We start from the raw sequence: 20,788 nt of genomic DNA, 5'->3' as shown, positions 1-20,788 counted from the left end.
AGTCTCTGCCGCCCCAAACATCACTTCTCAGAAGAAAAAAAAAAAAAAAAAAAGCTAAATGTTACCCGCTCATTGTTGCTGCTCTTCATAAGGCAAATGCGTCCTGTTTATTCGCCAAGACGCTTTAAAAAACGACACCGTACAAGTGTGACAAAAGTATGAAAAGTGTGCTCAGGTCCGGTTGGGGAGATGGTGATGAACCCCCCCCCCACCCCCTTCTCCCCCCCAAAGAAAAGCCCAGGCTGCCGGAGCGACCCTGATCGCAGCCCTCATCGGGGCAAACGCATCCCAAACACCAACTGCTGTTTAAAACTCACAGAAGCTCAGCGCCAAAGAAAGAAACAACGACATCAACCAGTTCAACTGCTGTCATCCTCTCAGCTGCTTCTGTCACATGCGGCCGCAGCTCCCGCAGTCCGGGCTGTGATCTGGCAAATAAACACACGTCGCACATTTTCACGCACGGCGAATTTTAGACACGCCCGCGTCCTGTCAGAGCTTCTGCGCATCAGTGAAATAAAGGCGAGATCGATGGGAGTTAGTATCGACCCGGATGGTCCCTACAGAGAGACAACACAGACACGCCGGTGGAGGAAGCAGGTTGACCTCATCACTTCATGTCCCGCCGGAAACAGATTCCCCCCGTTTGTCTCTCTCTCTCTCTCTCTCTCTCTCTCACTGACATGACATGCTCACTGTCTCTCCGGTGTAGCGTCGCTTTTCTCGGGAAAATCGGCGATCGGTGGTTGCTACACGGGCTCCTCTCCATCCTCAGCAGCAGCCACCCACTTCCTACTACGGTGATGGTTAACCCCTCAGCGACCAGAGACTGTGGTGGAAATCATGGCAGAGGCAGCTGAGGTCTTTTATTTGGATTTATTTAACCTTAGACCGACACATAGCATTGTAGCAGCTGCCTGCACAGCGCATACGTCCTCTTCTTTCAGGCCTTTAATTCTAAATAGGGCCTTTTTTTTTAACCTCCTGTACGTCTTCACTGGGTTTGATAGAAATTACACTAATACAATATACAAATAGACATGACTTTAAAAATAAATATGAAGCAATTTGAAATATTGGCCAAAAAAGTGTATTTCTTATTGTGATTTGTATATTTTATAGATTTGATCATTTAAAGGCAAGTGTTGACACATATTAGATCTAAACTAAATGAGATCATATTTTCATTATCTGTCGATGCCAATTTTCCATCAGGGTCAACGACTGTGGTTGTAATCTGTTAGTGGGGTTAGTTTGCTTTTTTTTTTTTTTTTTTTTTTAACATCCATTAAGGATGTGAAATATGTTTTTCTGAAAATATGCAATATAAAGATGATCCCTCATCTTGATACCTATTGCAATCAATAATACAAGTAACAGCAACATGTATGATTGAATTATATGATGATGACTCCATTAATTGGATACTTTTGTCCAAACAAATATCAAAGGAAAAAGGGAAAAATGCCCATCATACTTTCCCAGTGTTTCTTATTATGTTTAACCTTAACAGCCAAAACCTAAGAAATCTTATAAAGGGGAGAAATGGGTCATAAATTGAGAACTTGTTCAAGTGAATGGTCATTGATTTTACCAGTGAAATCACCAACAATATCAACAAAGAGAAAGGGCAGGTTGAAATTAATTATTTCTGCTAATCTGGCATCAAATGTAGCAGGACCGAGCACTTTTGCCAGATGTTTGCCTGGAGGGTTATTTTGTCACTTCAAAGTTTAGGTGATGTGGTGTCTGGTTCATGAAACTGAATTAACAGTCAACAGAGCGTGTTGTTATGCTTCCATTGCTATTCCAATGAAAAATAGCATCAAGCGTTATGCATTATTCAACATCCACATCTGTCACACATGGGATTCACTGCCATACAACATTTCATAGTTACTCATCCTTCAGTTACTGGCCTCCCTGATCCAAATGTTAATGAATGAGCGCTGGCATAGAAGCAAATTCCTACTGTGGTGAATTTAAACAGAAAAATCTTATGTGCTCTTGACAGAGCAGCTGTGTTTTCAGCAGGTCTAATGTTCATACAAAGCCAATTCTCAGTTGGCCAACAAATGTGGATGTATGGTCAATAAAAGACGCGCACACCATAATCAATACTGGCCCAAAAGAAAAAACCCCATGAAGCAGGAATAATCACTGACTATACTGCGATATTTAAGGACAAAGTCCATCACAGTGTTCATACAATGTGGTCCATTTGCCAAGATGATGCTTCACTGTTAAACATTCTCATAAGCAACATAACAAGGAAAAAAAAAGAAAAGAAAAGAAATGTTGGTCAAAGGTGGATCAGTGTAGCCCGAGAGAAAGCATATAAGAGGCCAGACAGCTAGTCCGGCTCCAGCTCCAGGACAAAGGCAGACAATTGGGAGTCTTAGTGGGTTTAAACATCGTAGCCTTAACACTCCTCATCTCTCTGAGCAGATGGAGCCAGCAGGATTTTGTCCCGCTCACCCTGTAATTTACTGTCCATTGATCAACCTCAGTTCCCCACCACCTCTACAGCTACGGTCATTCTTAGTCCACAACACAACACATAAAGAGAAGTCCTTCATCTGATGGTGTAACGGAGCCAAAAAGTTCCAATTAAAGATGGGACCTGGGGCAGCAGCTAATGGTTATTTTTATAATGAATAAATGTGCAGATAGTTTTTTTTAGGAATCCATCTATGAAATCTAAAAATTAAAAAATGTCCTTGATAATTTATCAAAACTCAAGGTGACACCTCCGTGAAAATAATACGTTTATTATTTTCATGGAGGTGTCACCTTATTATGAGGAAAAATATCTATCTATCTATATATATATATATATATATATATATATATACACACACAACACAACACAAAGCACAGAGCAGTAGGTAATACCAATAAGTACCTTTTACTTCTAAAAAAGTATTTTTGAAATTCATAATCATATGTTAAATGGTTTCTGTAACTTCCCTCATGTGAAGTTCAATACGTGACTGATGGCATTAAACCTACAATAGTCCCAAAGAACATGAGTGAGGTGATGAATAAGCCTTTTGGAGGACTTGTTTAGTATGAAGCTGCCACAGGAATCATTGTTTTTTTCCACTGAATTTTAGTGCAGGGATCACACAGCCTTGCAGTTAATACTTGTTGAAATTGTATCAAATTGGTATCAATTTGTAATTAAACATGTCAACAATGTCAACACTTGGAAGCATTAATATTGGAAGACGAAGTCATGTGAAATCTTCAGGTGAAATGATCTCTTGGGGGTTTTTTTTTATATGATAAAATGCACTTATTCCCCTTATTATAACTTGGAAAATCTAATCTACCAACACAAATTTTTATATATTAAACATCACGACCTTTAAAGCTACATGGTGATCTTATATTAGAGAAAGTATCAAAATAAACTGGAACCAGCAGAACATTATCATTAAAATCCCATTCTACAAAAATGGGTGTCAAATATGTTGATAGCGTAAATGTGCAACGGTGTCAGGATGTGAAAAATGTTTTGGCGACTGCCCCAGTTAGCAGCTTGTCTGACTTCATTTAGCCTATGCTGCTTTTCTTATTAATATTAAATAATTAATGAAGGCACATGAATTTTACATCTTTTTGTTCATTAGGTGCTGTGAGATGTGAGGAGGGGAGGAGGCAGTAGTGTAGAGCTTGCATAAAGTACAGTTTTAACAGGCAAACACTTTGTGCAAAAGCTCTCAAAAATGATGTCACCCTTTTTCAAAGGTTGCCTCAAGGGAGGTCAAACAGGGTCAGCTCCCTGCAGCCAAAAGCTTGGCAGGCCTGGGACTTGGAATATGCCTGCCACTTGTGCAATCCCATTTCCTGTGCTGGTAAGCCTGTCTCGCTAGAGCCACGTCAGCTCACATCTCCTCATAGGCTGCAAGTGCCTCCCTTTGCATTCAAATCTGCTCTGTGTTTGCAGGTTTATAAAAGTGGTCTGTGGTCCCCTCGGACACAGACTGCAACACACAGGTATTTTTTTTAAGTGAAAGCTTTCTCCTTGTGATTAATCAGATCAGTTGGCGTGCAGTTGCTTTTGAGATGTACTCTAACGGCCCTCCAATAAATATTGTGTTGTGTGATGAGATAATGCATGAGATGTGTTAGGCATTTGAGACCATGGCTTGCACTTGGTGTATTGGTATTAATAATATTAGGGCTGCAACTATTGATTGTTTTCACTTACAATTTATCAGATTTCCTCTCAAATAATATAATAATCTGATCAGTGAAAAGTTATAACCGTCTACCTAAATTTGTGTGCTTAAAGGTGCCATCAGGGAATACCGTTTCCATAAAGTAATTAGGTTGGACCGTAACATTTAGGTAGGACGAACATGTCAAAGGCATATGGCTGCCTTTGAACCTCTAACTGGCTCACTGGTTTTCCTTCCCTGGACCACTGTTGGGTTGCACTGATTCTTAGACATTGCAAACATCCCACAAGAGCTTCAGTTTTGGTGGTGCTCTGACTAGCCATCACAGTTTGGCTGGCCAGTGTAATTCAAAGCTGACAGCTTAAAGGTTTAAAAAAATATATATCACAAAATAGTGAAAATGCCAGTCATTATTTTTAGTAGTCTTCAAAGTAGAAAAGTGCTTTTTTCCCAGTTCAAAAGAGTAAGATATGTTTTAGAACCCAGATAATATTCACATTTGAGACTCAGATACTGTTGATTATGCATATATGTATCTTGTGACTCCATAAAAAGTCTCTTTTTTTCTTGTCATTGGGTAAACTACAAATAAAACGAGTCAAGTTTATTTGTTACCTAAGTAGCTATTTCCTTAATGTCTTCTTTATTTATTCATTCATTAACTTTAATCGACTGTCCTACAGATAATTTCCTTTGTCCAAGATTCCTTTCACCTACATTTCGACTCCTCTTTTCTCATGCTCCCAGCTCCCACCTCCTCTTTTCTAGCCTAGCCTGTCTTCGAGAAGTGGGTCACAGACTACAGCTGCACTAAAAGCCTCTTCTCTGAAGAGGAGTTTTCTCTAAATAAAACACTACAAAATCAGCAGTGTCTTGGGTGCTTCATCAATACATACATAAAGCCAACAGCGATTGAGGGGAAGGAGTTCAAAAGGGAGAGATAATGTACACGCATCCCCATCAGTTAAGTACATCTCCGGCCTCATTGTCTCTGTAAAAAATAGAGAGCAATTTCCGCTCGCATGTCTTACATATACAGTGTACATCAAAGCTTTCAAACAGAAACTGTTTCAATGGAAATATTGACATGAATTACTCATAGTCAAGTTTTTAATGTGAACGGTCCACTAGGTTTGTACCTTTGATCCGCTGAGGAACTTGAGAGTATAAAGTACACTACGGTAAAAAGGATCCGTTTCGGTACAATTCGATTTTTTGGAGTTGTTACTGAAATTTATACAGTGCAGTGTCTCAGTGTATACACACACCAAGCGTCACAGTACTCACTGTGTACAATTTTTCAACATGTCACAAGTTGGAAACCAACAATTAACCATAATTCATGTTACCTTGCATGTTATGTACAGTTTCATGTAAGTTTTTTAACTTTTAATTTAAACTCTTAATATGGAAAAATAACTTTCAGTTTAGACAGTAAAATAAATGTAATAAAATAAAAAGTTCAATTCGAAAGAAACAAAAACACCAAAGGTAAGTGCCTTCATTTTTGGAGCAAAGTCTCCTTGGTACAGTACTACATTTGTTATCTTAGCAATACCAACCATTGATTTTTAGCACCATCTTCAGATTGAAATTTGTGAGAAAAGTTGGGTTTTCTTGATTGCCTTCATACAGCTGACATTGTTGATCTCTACTCAATTGCCTTGACAACCACTGGATAAGTGTCTATGAAATCTGCCGTTGTGATCTGATTGTACGGGCCTCCGAGTGTGCAAAAAGAGAAGTACCCTGACGTATGGCAAGAGGAGATATATTTACCCCAATAAGATGTGAAAATAGCATTGCCATGTCCTGAAGGAATACAGAAGAAATGCAAGCACCAACAGATAGTAACAGAACTGGTGTGATGTTGTCATGACAGAGTGACACCTCCAGAGACGGGGTGCAGATTCAATTTTTTGCTTGTGAGAGGCCTAAATCTAGCACCTCCCCCTCTTGTATAGCTGGCACTGACTGTCAAATGACCAGTGAAAAAGAGAGAAAGCAGGGCCATCGCATAATTCTAGTCGCCCCCATTGAAATCCTCCAATTGCTACAAAACACAAGAGCTTTCATTTTGGGGAAAGAGGGACACCATGTGGAACCGATCTGTGATGCAGCTTGAAATGAGTTGAATGGGGCCAAGAGAAATCTCAGGGCTCCTGAGGTGAACTGATGAGGATTTATCCTGAAGGCCGGTTACAGAAGAGCCTCAGACATCGGACAGCACAGGCGTGCAGAGATGCGAAACAGCTTTGGATCATTCAGCTCTATTTGGACAAGATGCTCTGCAGCACTTGACACTGAGCCACAACAGTCCGGTGAATAATAATTAAATGTTGACTAAAGACTAATGAAGAAAGCGTTGCTTGGTCTTTGACTCTTTACCCATGAAAATCTGAATGAAAATTTTCGCTGAAGACTCACTGATGGAGATGTTGTGAAATGGCAAGCGGAGGTTTCTGCAGTTTAATGAAAAAATTCTCAAAGGTCACTTACACTGACGACAGCATTTGCAAACAATAATCTGCCATCTGTTACTTTAAATATGATGATAAAGAGATTTTGAAACAGATTTTTTTAAGCTAACATAAATTTTATTTAACAACAATTTCATTATATTATTAATGTATAGCACAAATATCTGCTTGTTACTGTTTTCGTTTTTGATTTCGGGACAATAGGAGGTGATCTACTAAAATAAGGAAACAATGCCAATAGTGTACAATGAAGTGCCAAATACACCTACAGAATAAACAATGCTAGAGTAGAACTAATGTTTATCTTATTTATTATGTCATAACTCCATCTCATTGTTGGACACAACCATTTTAGCAGTAGCGGTAGTTTTGCCGCATCTCGTTCATTCATTCAGTGAGATTTGTGTCATTAGTGTAAAAGAACCAGCACAATCCAATTAGCACAAGTACAGGGATGCCATGAAAAGAAACTGGGACTACGTGTAACAACCTCAGGGATTAGAGCCCCGCTCAACCCGTTTGACCTGGTTTATACCAAGAAGACGCCGTTTATATGTAAATGTTGACTTTTAACGTGTTAAATTAGGATGGCGAACTATGCATGCTTTGGCTAAATGCATGTTTGCATTTAGCCAAAGCACAGTGGCTGTCAAGTCTTTGTATTGTTTGTTATTTTGAAAAACTAACAAAAGTTTTGAGCCTCCCTTGTCATTCTGGATGAAAATAATGAGAAATATTTATTGCATTTGTTTAGCATTAAGCCCATCACCTAAGGAAATGTGGAAATAACCCTCAGGTCCACTGCTCAAGCTTTATTCCCTTTCCTAATGTTTACAAAACAAAGCTAGAGACTGTCTGGAAGCTTCTATCCCCATAAACAGCTCCATTCATTCACTGTGGAACAATGACAGGATGATATAATAGAATTACAGCAGACAGTCTTAAGACAAAATAGATCATCATCTTTGGCCTCTGTGGGCATAGGCTAACTATTTAAAATCCCACTGACGCAGTAGGAGACCAAGCTACTTAGGGGGATAAGACGAGGAAGCCTTGGGAAGTTATAAATGAATGTAAAGGTGAGGATCAGAAGAGGAATCAGACAGATCAAGCATTCATCCTGAGGAGGACAGAGAGATCCAGACACCTCATGCTGAAGCTACAGCAATCCTCCTAAGAAATCAACATCTAACCAACAAAACCATCTTTTGGACTTTGCCTCCATTTTTCTAACATCAAAGCATCATCAGTAACCATGGAGCCTGTGGCCCAGACGGTGACTGCTTCTGCATCCTTTGACAGAGAGACTTTCCACAGGAGAGGCCTGCGAGCGACCCCCAGAGGAGCCTCTTCTCATTTTGTGGGGAGTTCGATCATGATCCTCTCCTCATTTGCGGTGTCTACTTTAGCAATGAACTGTGGGAAGAGAATCCAGGAGTCCAGACACAAACCTAATGGGAACTAGCAACAACCGACATATGGATATGCCTTTATTTTTTTAGATAACCTTTGCTAAGCCAGGCAAGTCAATGGAGAATTTATTTTTGTGATAGTATGATGAACATCCCTTCTTAAATAACTCACCTCTGGGTTCCCAAAGTAAAATGAGATGTGTGTTTTGAGAGAATCAGAAGAGGATGAAGCTCTCATGGGATGTGGAACAGAACTCGAAGAAGACAAGCGTTTGGCAAACACCTTGATGCAAGATCATTCTCCTAAATTAACCCAGAGTACAGTTTAGGATTTTAAGAGGGAAAGTAAGCAGTAAAACCAAAAAAACCTTATTATCCTTCTAACCTCATACCTCAACAGTCTCAATGTGCTGGATGTAAAAATGAAGATAAAAGAGAGCGAAGACATCTCATACAGTTTCAGTTCAAAATGTCTCCTGCTGGTCACTCACTAACTCCAATACAAACCTCATTTATAGCCCTCAGATAGAAATAATGTCTTAATGACTACACAATAATAATAGAAGGCTTCATTATTTAAAGAAAAGAATTTGGTCTGGTCTTCCTACTGCGTATTGAATCCTTCTTGAGTTCTTCTAGCTGTCTATCTAATTTCAGTCCTAATTTAGTACAAATCTTTTTCATCTTTCTTTTGATTGTTTGATTGAAACTAATTACAAACAGTTTATTTTGGGTATTTTTTTTTTTTTAAGGTATACTTCACATATATAAAGATATTAAACTTTACTTGTAGAATCAATTAATTGTAGAAAAACAGTGTATGTATCACATACACTTGATGTATCACTTGATGTGGAGTTATGTTTGGTACAGTAGCCTTAAAAATATGAAATATAAAGACCATCTGTCTGTCCCAAATCCATAACATAAACAAATTCTGAGCAGGTTTTGAATATTCCATATGTCACAAGGGACAAAATTAAGTACATACAACCAAGACGTCAAGGGGTTCGACATACAAGCGATTGCGAAAAGTTACAAATGCTTGAGCCATTGTTTTTAATGTGCCCTATTTCTTGTTCAAAAATACTTGCTAAGTATGTTTTTTTTTTTTTTTTACCTTAAAATTATGGCAGTTGCTATGTGTGACGCATAAATTCACAATGAATGTACAGTATGGATTCGGGACACAGGGTATGATTGCAATGCTTTGTCTCTAGTCTGTATTTGTTAGATTGTGTTGGAGATATCTTTTTGAAAATGTCAGCCATCAGAATGGTTTCACTCGTGACCCCACATGATCACTGATGACGCGTTTAAAAACACTGATGTATTTGGTCATGGTGCCATCAGGGGGCAGTATTGGATTTAAAAATTGCAACTTTAAAATTACTGCTTCCTTAACAAGTAGATGTGGTATTAAAGTGTGCGAAGCATTAGTTTTAAATATTATCTTTATGTATAAAAATACACATCCAAACAAACAGCGCAAATACAAATTATTTAAGTTTCCATTAGTGATACACACCTCAGATAGCAGTAATATCTCATTGATGTCTATGCACACCCAAAACAAACTATTATGCTAATTTGAAGATTGTACAATAAGCTTCTGAGCTCAAGTATCAATGTGCATGGCCTCTAATGTCTTCAGAGTGTGTTGAGATTCTTCAGCCTCCGCTCTGTAAGGAAGCGATGCGTCTGGTGAGTTGGATTTTGGTTGTTACCTCCAGCTGAAGCATTGAAGTACGACAACATGGACCTATTCTTCTGCCGCTGTGCTGCCTTCTCCCCATCTTCCTCATCATCATCCCTGAGGACAGCATTTGAACAGACAAAAAAAAAAAAGAAAGAAAGAAAGAGAAAAATCCCATTTTTAATCCCATGGCTGGTGCTCGTCTTCTGAGATAAAATGATTTGCATAGACATCAAGTGTGGAAATCAAGGGGGCTATGGTATTCACAGCCTAACACCTGAGTATTCTACATAGAGTCATGTGAAATATTGTAAGCGTGCAGCATGGAAACCGTTGAGTTCAAAATGTTTAAACTGACAAACAGAGAACAAAAAAAAAAAAAAGTAGTTTGTACGCAATTAAAGTCTTTGGTGCTGACCAAAAAGAAAACCATTTTCTGGAAAAAACCCCTCATGCCAACTATACAGCATTGTGGTAAAAGGTTGTTACTGCACTATCTTGGAGACAGGGTAGGTTGCAGCATTCTATTCAGCAATGAAATTACGTATTGTATTAAATAGTGATTGAATATGTGATGCCATCTGTCTGAAAGCTGAAAGTGGTGCAGGATAATAATCTTGAGCAGACAAGCAAATCCATCATGAACAGAATCTGTTTTGAATGCTATGGAGGGACTTCAAATGGGCATGCAAGAAAAACCTCAAACATCTTGCAACTCAAGGAATTTCACATGGAGGAGTGGTCAAAAATCTCTGTAAGATAATGTCAGAAACTAGTGGACAATTATGCAAAACGCCTACAGTAAATTATTTCTATTCAAAAGGGAAAACAAGCTTCTGAGGCCGAGGATAAACTTCCACAGAAGAGAACTTCATCTAAAATATGATTGGAAAACCTTTTCTTGTGTTTTTGTTCATATTACACAGAGGCTCAAATGTTTTCTTGGCAGAGATCTTTAAGAAGCCAACCACATCTGTGAGATTTACTTCATTTTACACAATTGTATCTACACACGGAGAAACAGACGTACAAACAAAAGTCCTTCTCAAAAGCACTTTTAGTTTTTTGTTCATCATTTGTGATTAATTGTAGTGAGCTTTATCCCTTTTAGTCAGTTTTTGCCTTTATATATAATAACTTTGGGTCAAAATGAATTTTGAAGTCTCTTTACCAGTGTACAGTCACTGCCTTGCTGTCCATCAGAGTTTGGGCAGTGCTCCAGCTAAATCGAACAAATTGAGGGTAACCAAACACTGGGTCCAGGTATTTCAGCAGCCATGCTTTAGTCTTGGGGTCTGAAAACACAGGGAAAAGCTGGTATTCAATGTTATTTACTATCATTGTGTTTATGCATCAGACTTTAAGTAGTATTATGAGTAATAGGGTTAAATGCCAACAGAAAAATTATAAAAACTGCACATTGTTTCTTGTACCATTTGGATATCCTGAGCCATAATCTGGATCCACCTCACCCAGTTCTTCAGTAAAGTTCCAGCCTTTCACAACACGATCCCTTGCAACCTAAAAATGATCATGCAGCATTAGCAAAGCCATTGGCCAAATGTGAACAATATTACGTTGAGGTTTTCAGATGCACCATACTCCTAAATTAAGGTCACTGACTCAACTAGGAAATCTGTGCAAAATCTAAAATTACATTACTATTGACATTGGTGTCACATTGCCATTCCTGCTATGAAACAAAAAACAAACTCCTGTTTTTTATAAAAGCAATTAAGTTTGTATTACACATTGCTTGTAGTAAATTTCCTTTGCTTGTTTACTGGTAAAACTGTGTGATTCATTCATTCTTTCATTCAAAGATAATCTTAAAAGTAATTGAATTTTTTTAACAAAAAAAAAATTTGAAGGGACTCAGTAATAACTAAGGAAGTCAATGAGAATGAAGAAAGACGCTTCAATAGCCTGATGGATTTCACTAACCTTTGCACAGATACTGGCTGCACTGACAATGGGGAAGAGGGAGTCAGCTTTAGGTCTCACAGTCACACTAATACCAGGGAACAGCTTGGAGAGTTTGTCTTCATATTTGTCAGCTGGACCAACTGTGTCCACATAAATCTGCAGAACACCAAACAAATTAAATACAGACCAAAACAGAATGGCTAATATAAAGAGAAAGGGGGAACCAGTGAAAATGAAAAAAGATAAGCGTTAGGTGTGTGTCATCACTCAAAAAAAAAAAAAGATAAAACAATCTGTGACCCAATGTAGAGATGGACCTGTCCACTCTGGTCGGGTTTTCATGCTTTTGCTTCTCCTGAGTAGAAAAAAAGTTGCTAATGCTCAGGAGCATTCAACTAACACATATAATATTCACCAATGCTGCTTGTGAAATGCAGGTTTAAAACACAGTAGAACTATATTAAAGCTGGTGATCGACTGCATTTTGGTGCTAAAGATTATTTGTCTGAAAAAGATAGCATTTGCTCAAAATCCACAGTGACACAGCAGAATATGAGACTAATAAAAAAAAAAAAGAATTCGTAACCACCATTACAATTATAGCCTACCTCTTTGAGCTGTACTCCACAGTCCAGCGCATACTGTACCAGTCCAATCGCTGTATCGTGTGAAAGAGCATTCAGATTGTATTTTGTCCTTGAAGCAAAAGCAAAAATAACCTTAATCTTAACGTGTGAATTTAAGTAATGACTCTCTGTGTGAGTGTCGTAGGTGTCAACTACCTCTGCAACATGCTGGTAGAGATGGTGTTGGGGGAGAGAACCTGCAGTGCCCAGCCCACGTAATTTCTGGCTTCATCAAGTTTTTGGAAAAGGTTTTCTCTTTCTGCTTCTGTAAGGGTCTTTGAATCTATAGAGTAATAAAATGCAACTGTTAAAGAATACATTGGATGGGTTTTAATTTATTAATAAGCCAGTGAGTAGAGTATGCATTATGATGTGCAAGTAGCATCCTTGAGTTTACATTTTTTTTTTTTTAGCAAACAGGATGAGTTCACCAACACCGGAATTACCTGCCACTTTCAAGTTCTTCAGTTGCTCCTTTTTGGAAACTGGACAGAAACATATACCATACACCATGGGACCTGGATCACAAAACACAGATAGTGTAAGTACAAACACCACGTCTCAACATGTGGCAGACAACAGACGCATTAAAACCATGGTCTCAACAGCTTACCCAGCACAGGCCCCCTGCCTGCCTCATCTATGCCCAAACAGCAGTCCTCCGTCTTGCAGATATCAGGAACCTGGGAAGCCAGTCGGCAGCTGACAGAGTTGTCTTTATCAAAAGGACTGAGATCCATGACTGGTGGCAGAAGAAACATACGATTGGGAGCTTGAAGTGGCTCTCACTGACTTGACAAAATTTCCTTAAAATCTCCAAGACATCTTAGCTTGAATGTCTGTGGATGGATGCGAAATGTGCTGCGTTTTCAGGGCAGACTAAAAAAAACAAAAAAAAACCAAAAAAAAAAAAACAACTTCATCTGTGGTGCGTTTTCCTTCCTCTAAAAAGCGTTACAAACACCTCTTTTGCATTCAGTTGTGCACACATCTATACACTTTGGTCACGTTTCGTGGAAGTGTGAGATCCCTATCTCATTAGCTGCACAAATGATACATGTCGTCGCTGTTGTGATGTTTTGATGTAGCTTCATGCTACACACTGTTCATGCAGGTCAAACTACGGGAGGCGCCCCTTTACTTCGCAGAGGTTAGCTGTTTGAATGCTCGGCCTCAGAAAGACGTTTAGGTAGAAAATGCCATGATAAACAGAATATAATGTATTCGTACCTGGTTTAAGGGAACGTTTGGCTGTTTGTTGAGCTGATGCGGATTTTATTTCGCGCCCCCGGAAAAGAGTTTTCTTCTTCTACTTTAAAAAATGAGGGATCATTACCGCCACCACCTGGTCCGGAGTCTGACCCGGGTCTGACCCGGAACCTGAGATCACCTGGCTCAGGATCAGGTCAGGTCAGGTCAGGTCAGGTCAGGTCACGTCACGTCACGTCACTATGTAAATAAATAAATAAAGGAATAATGTTGTAATCGGTGTGTTTCTCTCCTGTATTGTGGTTGGTTGCCATGCGTGGATGAACAGACCACATATTCGTCTACAAAGGTCTGTGACACAGACAAACATTAAACAGACTGGAGATTGCCTGCAGGTGGACAATCCAAGTGGATGTGAAAATGTGCATGGCTCCATCAGTGTCCACACCACACAGTCATGCGGCCTATCCCAGCGACGAGCCCTGGACTTTATTCCCTGTCCAACCGTGGAGCCAAAAATGCTCGTCTTACTGAGCACAGTGAGCTGATAAAGGGCTCCGGCTTCACCCACAGCCGTTTCCTCTCCTCCACGTGTTAATAATTTGATGATACATAATATAACATGTTTGTTTTCATTAGTGGCCGCCACAGTATTTGTCTAACTGCTCCCAGTATTGTGTATTTGGTCTGCTAACGCGGCTGTGGCGAATGTTGCTATGGCTATGGCTATGGCTAGCAGGCTAACATCGCTGTTTAGCATATCATAGCGATGCTACAGTGAGCTAATATTTGTGCTGATATTGTTTTTTGTTGTTTGCTCAGTGGCTACTTCCACCGGCTCCCTGACACTTGGCTGACTGAGGCCGTGGTGGGAGATGTGTCTGCGGCCTGAGGAGCTGGAGGCTCGGCGACCGAGTGTTTGTTTTGGTCGGTGACGCAGGTGCTCCTTCACAGTCAGCTTTACGGAAACAGAAACAGTTAGGACGCAGCTCTTTTAAGCTTCTTTTCATAAAACTGCAAGAACCAATTGTGATTATTATCATCATCGTTATTATTATTATCATTATCATTATCATTATTGTTATTATTATTATTATTATTATTATTATTATTATTATTATTATTATTATTATTATTAATAATAATAATAATAATATCTTGATTTGTTTCTGTCAGTTGATAGATGCTAAATAAGGACTAATGAAGAGAAACTGTAATATGTTCAGGGTGCTGGATTTGTCCAACCAATAGTTAAAATCTCAGTCAACTAATGAACTTGTCGTTTAACTCTATTTGTATTTACTGCTGGGGAGTTTCACTGAGCGCAAACAAGGCTTATTTGTTTTGTATGTGAATTCATTTCCCTCTGAAATGTATTGAAAATGGAGGTTGTTTTTTTTATGTTTCATTTAAAGACACAACTCAAGTGACTCAAATGACTCAAAATTCTATTTAAATACAAGTAAATGTTATCAGTGAAATTCCTCAGCTGAAAAATAAGCTACTCCATTACTAGTGCAAAGACTTCACTACCAAACCACTATCTCCTAAGTATAATAGTAATAATAATATACTACTACTATTATTATTATTATTATTATTATCATTATTATTATTATTGTTGTTATTATTATGTATTGATATGTTGCTGACATTCTGTGTTGACATGTTGATATATTCACAGAGTAACATAAATTGAGTATTTTAATGCTGAGTAAAATGAATAGTCCATCACGATGGTTTGAAAAGAAGTTGAATATTTGACTGCAAGTACAGCACCATCATACACTAGTAAATAACAATGCTGCAAATTACAAAAAAAAAAAAAAAAACTATAAAAATCTAGAAATATACTTTTCTGGACCTTCCTGTGGTCTCCTAGACACAAATCCATTCCATATAGGCTATTTCTCATTGATTTAACTTTTTTATTTTCCTCCCAGCCAAACTTTGTTCATAACAAGGTGCTTTCTGTGGGTATTCTGCATGCATAAGTTAATCCAATTTCTTTGATTCAACATCTTAAGATTCTAATTAGTTGGCTCTATACAGTTAATGCTATATTTTTTGTTTTGGTCTTTCCCTCAGTAAGCTAGAAAACTGCATGACCTGTGAACATATTCACTTTCCTTACCAAATTCAGTTATAAATTAAATGACTTGTCAAAATGTATTGTCAAATCTTCTTTTGTAAATCTCATTGCCTCCACCGTCCACAACACCCTCAAACACAATGTCAGTCTCTGAGTTTGACATTTTGTTTTTGGATGCCCTCTTAATGGGGTTTAGCTGCAGCTGAATGTGGAGGCAGAGAGGCAGGCTCAGGTGGAGGGGAGAGGGCAGTGTGAAAGGAGAGCCATGTACAAAAGTCCAAGTGTACGCTGGTTACGCTGAAATTGGCCTTGCCTCTGGCTCTTTACACCCACCCCGTCTCTCTGCTGTCCTTCTCCCTCGCTGAATAGCTCTCTTTGTCTTTCTCAGTAACACACAGTCCCCAGCTGATTAAATGTGGGGAATTAGTAGTCAATTTTAGCCTGCAACACACAAACACACTAAACAGCTTAAGTTGGTGGGGCTCCGATTGTGTTTTTATTGCAGTTCACACGTCAGCAGCGTGTTTTAGATTTTATTTATTTATTCACCCTTAACTTGCCAACTGCACCATGTGTTTTCTCCTCACCAGTGCAGCCACATGAAATCACAACCTTACGCAGATTTTTTTTTTCTTTTTTTTTTTTTTTTATAAATAAATTGATTTAATAAATGACAACAATAATATTTCAACATTGCTTTTCTTGTCAGGAAGCCAAAATACTCAAGTGAATGTATAGCAAACACTTTACAAAACTATCCAGAATTATACAAAATGGAAGAAGCAAAGTTGTGACACAATGCATTATTACTTACATAAAAATAAGAACTACGTGGTAAGAGGGTCAGTATAAAATGATGACATATGCGTCATTTAATAAAGGTGAAACTTGTGGTAATGACCATTATTCACATTGCTGAAGAGGAAGAGGGCTATTTGTCAGGACGAAAATATGCTTTTGTCCTACATGCAGCGCAGAACGGTCATACATGTGATTCTAATCCTTAAGTAGGACCCAAAGCTGGCCAATTATCTTGAGCGGTTTGGTTCAGACTTTGTGCTTATAGATTTTAACTGCATAATTGGATAAATCAGATGTGAATCAGCAAAAATATGAGGCACTTAGGAAGCAATAAAGAAGACTGAATCGGATGCTTAAGGTAACCAGGGTCTTGTTCCTCCTTTGCTACTGGCACAAAATGAACAGAGTTGAGGTAAGTGTCCAAAACTGAGCGATAAGCTGAAATACACCTTTAAGAGTTCTCTTTCCCTCTCTTTTTCCTATTTTCCCCTTAAATGCTTAACTACTCAGTTCAGTGAAGTCCATATAAAGAAAGGACAGAAATGCAGACTGTGCTATCTACAAAGAAAGAAGGTTGCAACTATCTTTTTCTGGCCACAGAAGAAAAAAACAACCCCAGGGAACAACTTATTGAAACATAACATACTTTTTCCCAAAGCAGTGGTGCAGTTGTGTAAGTGTCATATCAAATCAGTCACAATAAAGTTACACCTCAGGATATCAACAACAATAAAGTTACTACTCATATAAAATAACACAACAACATCAAAAACATCCTTTAGTTTGGTTAATAAAATCTGATTATGTCAGTCTGAGCCCATTGTATCTGGGTCAAATCTGAGTCATCTGTCCGCTCTCAGTGTCTCTCACTCGTGTGCCGCCAGTATACACACTCGCTGTACATTGCAGCCCATATATATTTGATGGCACATAATTGTTAAAGTTTATCAATCTTTTGATTGGCTGTTGACACGTGATTCAAATCTTGTTCTGGGTGAGCTTGTGGGTGTTTTTGTTTTTTTACTGTGTAAGGCCCCATGGATGCGTCTTGCATTATATTGGCTAAAAAAGTAAAAACCTCTAATAAAACATCAATAAGGCATGGACACACGTATATACACAATCATATGCTCGCATATTTTGCACACACACACAGACGCACTGATCCACTCACACACTTCCCATATTTCCCTCTGCTCAGCTGGTCTCCCTCAAGGTCTTGTGAGTGTGGTGTAAACAGGCTGCTCCCAGTGTGTGGGGCTGTGTGAGGGGGCTACGCTGGAGGGGTCTCCTATGGTAGTGTACAGAGGCCTCTGTGTAGGGCCCATGTAGGAGAAGGCTGAGTACAGCCCTGGGGCCTGGCTGGAGTGGGTATAATAGGCCCCGGGGGCCTGATGGTCTCCATACTCAAACTGAGCTCTGGAGGCCAGCGAGGGGAAAGCGGAGCCATAGTGAGGAAGGCTGAGGGGGGTGTAGGTAACATGGGTGCCTGAGGAGGGAGACGATGAGGCCTCGGCGTAGTGACCCCCAGACGCAGACTCGCTTTTGATCTGGGCTTTGGAGGGGTCAGAGGAAGATGGGGAGGCTTGAGGTTGCTGTTGCTGTTTGGAGAGCCAGGCAGAGTGCCCACTAGCAGCAGCCAGGGCGTAGGCATACGATGAGGCTGAGGATCCAGCAGCAGGGGCACCCGTTCCACTCTGCGGATGGCCATTTGGTGGAAGGTATTGGTCAAACTCGTTGACGTCAAATGGCTCGATGTTGGACATCACCTCGTGGCTGATCTCACCGATATCCATGGTGCCAAAGTCGATGTGGGGTTTAGAGCCTGATGACGAGGGACCACCGGATGCACCCTCAGCTCCCACCCCTAGGGCTCCCCTGGACGCCCCTGATCCCACAGCCGCTCCCGCTGCCCCATCCCTCTTGGCATCTGACAGTTTCCCAGCCTGGAGCTCTGTCTTTGGGGTGGTGGGGGGTGTGGGTGGGCTGTGACCCTGACCTAGGGAGAGAGGAGAGGGGACAATATGATCAGGTGAATGTTGAAATTAGTAGTTTTTTTGTGGTTTTTATTTCTTCTCTTTGTTGTTACGTATATTTAGGAATTGCAGAGTTGGATCATGAAAAGAAAATAAAAGAAAATAAACTCCAGAAATGCTGCATTACGTAGGCCACTTACCAGCAGGATGGTGGTGGTGGTGGTGATGGTGGTGCAGATCACCCAGGGGAGAGCCGTCCCCGCCGTTGTGGTCCAGATGCAGGGTCTTGTAGTGGGACTGGGAGTGGCTGGGCTCCCCTTCCCCCTGGCTGTCCGACTCACTGGCTGGCGTTAGTTTACCGTTTTTGCGTCTCCGGGGCTGGTACTTGTACTCCGGGTAGTCCTTCTTGTGCTGTTTCCTCAGCCTCTCTGCCTCCTCGATGAATGGCCTCTTGTCGTTCTCGTTCAGTAGCCTGAGGAGGGGTCGGGGAGGGGGAGGGGGGGGCACAAGGAGCGATTTAGACTTCTGTGTTATTTTCTTTGCATGTGTGTGGAAATGATGTCGCTATCAACCCCGCGCGTAAAGGAGAAATACAGGTACAGCATTTAGGTGGTATCAATCTATGCTTTGAGAAGACTATTCCCAATTTTATTTATTTATTTTTTTTTTTTACGAAAACAGCACAAAAGCAACACGTGTTTTCCTTGTTGCTAATCGCTAAATTTAGCCAATTATTCATCCACTTTTCCATTTAACTCCTGTCTATAGGCTACAGCCCTCCATCTCCTTTGCGCCCCGGGCCGACAGGAAACGTGGCCCTGTATGGCCGCTCTGTTCGCCGTACAGACCTCCACAGTTTGCCCAGGGTCTTGCTGAGCTCGGCGTTGTGCAGGTGGGGGTACTGGTCGGCCAGCTTCCTCCGGGCCGCCTGAGCCCACACCATGAAGGCGTTCATGGGCCTCTTGACGTGCGGCTTGGCTTTGTTTCCGTTGTTCACGCGCACCGGCATGGGAACAAGTGTCCAGTCATATCCGTCCAACACCTGACTGACCGCCTCCCTGATCCCGATTGGGAAGCGGTCGTCCTCCTCCTCCGACTTGCCTCTGGATCTCCCCCCGTCCTCCCCGCTGCCGTCCGCCACGCAGAGCGCTGTCAGCTGCTGCTGGGGCCCGCTCAGCGGGGAGCCCTGGCCGGGCGGAGCTCCGGCCTGAGCCGGTGACAGTGAGTGACCATCGTCTGACCCTCCGGGACTCAGCTCTGCCTCGGACAGGCTGTGCTCCTCGCCTGACATATTTTCTTAAATGAAGAATCTACTTTCACCAATTGACAAGACCACCTCTTAAATGCGAAACGTTTTTTTTTTCTTTTGTTGAGAGAGAGAGAGTCAAAAATGGAAAATTCTGCAGTTTGTTAAATGGATCTAAGTGAGTCAGATGTTTGGAGTCCACGGTGATCCCGGTTATTGCTGACTCTTCTCAGGCAGAGCCATACTGCTGCTTTAATGTCTTTTCCACCGTCGCTGGAAGTCCTCTCAGCAAAGGCTGTTACACCTAAAAATCGCATTCAATAAAACAGAAACTATTTAAAAAGCTATTTAAGTTAATGAGTTATTTATTTTATCATTACTGCCAATCAAAAAAAAATGCTCTGGTTTCCTTCAAGCGAAACGAGTTAAGCTTTTTAAGCGGCAAAACGGCTTGAGGAAGAATAATAAATGTAACGGTAACAATATGAATAATAGCCTAATAGAATGTATAAAGCGCTTTAACAAAACAAGATTGGAACCAAAAGTAAGCCCAAATCCGATTAAAGTAGAAATAAGAAGAAGACGCACTGGCGTAAAATGGGCCTATGTTCTTTTACCTTCGAAATTTTGTTTTAAAAAATGACATAACTTACCAATTTAGATGTCCAGTGGGCCAACATGGGAGTGTGTGGCTGACTGTAGAGCCGATGAATGGCTGCTCTATGTGGCAACAGCGGAGCTTAAAGAGGGCCTTGTGAGTTGGACCGGGAGAAAAAAAAAAGTGATTGAAAGTGGAAAACATTCTGAGAGAGGCTACATTCCTGCACACTGGAGGCTCCGCCCCCCGGCGCCGCGCCGCGCCCCCATTGGTCGGCTAATTATCCAGCCGGTCTCTGATTGGGCGGCGGCGACACACTGTTAAATCCTGTCCGTCCATCACAGCGCAACGTATCCAACAGGGAAGAGGTGAGATTTAACATCGGAGTGGCTTAAATGACTCCACAGTGCGGCCATTTAGAGGCAGGAGAAGGCCAGGTTTGTTGGAGGTGTTGACATGTTATATGAAACAAATAAACAATCACGAGGAGAGTTATTGCCTCCTGTGGTCAAGTTCCTCAAAAAGAAAACATAAAAAAA

At 40.5% G+C, this 20,788-nt stretch overlaps 2 protein-coding genes across 2 annotated transcripts; both read right to left on the bottom strand.

Annotated features, from left to right (window-relative positions):
- Window positions 1–9,181: 9,181 nt before the first annotated feature.
- On the bottom strand, window positions 9,182–13,622 carry rnaseh2a (ribonuclease H2, subunit A). Its single transcript, XM_029507611.1, has 9 exons — window positions 13,558–13,622; window positions 12,941–13,069; window positions 12,774–12,845; window positions 12,484–12,610; window positions 12,310–12,397; window positions 11,720–11,857; window positions 11,209–11,296; window positions 10,947–11,070; window positions 9,182–9,892 (listed from the first exon to the last, which is right to left on the bottom strand). The coding sequence occupies exons 2-9, from the start codon at window positions 13,065–13,067 to the stop codon at window positions 9,730–9,732; spliced, it is 927 nt and encodes a 308-aa protein (XP_029363471.1). The 5' UTR covers window positions 13,068–13,069; window positions 13,558–13,622; the 3' UTR covers window positions 9,182–9,729.
- A 2,494-nt stretch (window positions 13,623–16,116) lies between these two features.
- Window positions 16,117–20,413, bottom strand: LOC115050358 (transcription factor Sox-10-like). Its single transcript, XM_029513232.1, has 4 exons — window positions 20,305–20,413; window positions 19,254–19,955; window positions 18,606–18,877; window positions 16,117–18,428 (listed from the first exon to the last, which is right to left on the bottom strand). Exons 2-4 carry the CDS (start codon window positions 19,694–19,696, stop codon window positions 17,641–17,643), a joined length of 1,503 nt encoding a protein of 500 aa, XP_029369092.1. The 5' UTR covers window positions 19,697–19,955; window positions 20,305–20,413; the 3' UTR covers window positions 16,117–17,640.
- Window positions 20,414–20,788: the final 375 nt, after the last annotated feature.

This window comes from Echeneis naucrates, chromosome 1 (genome assembly GCF_900963305.1).
Source record: "Echeneis naucrates chromosome 1, fEcheNa1.1, whole genome shotgun sequence".
Lineage (NCBI taxonomy): Eukaryota > Metazoa > Chordata > Actinopteri > Carangiformes > Echeneidae > Echeneis > Echeneis naucrates.
This window is presented reverse-complemented; position numbering and strand designations above follow the sequence as displayed.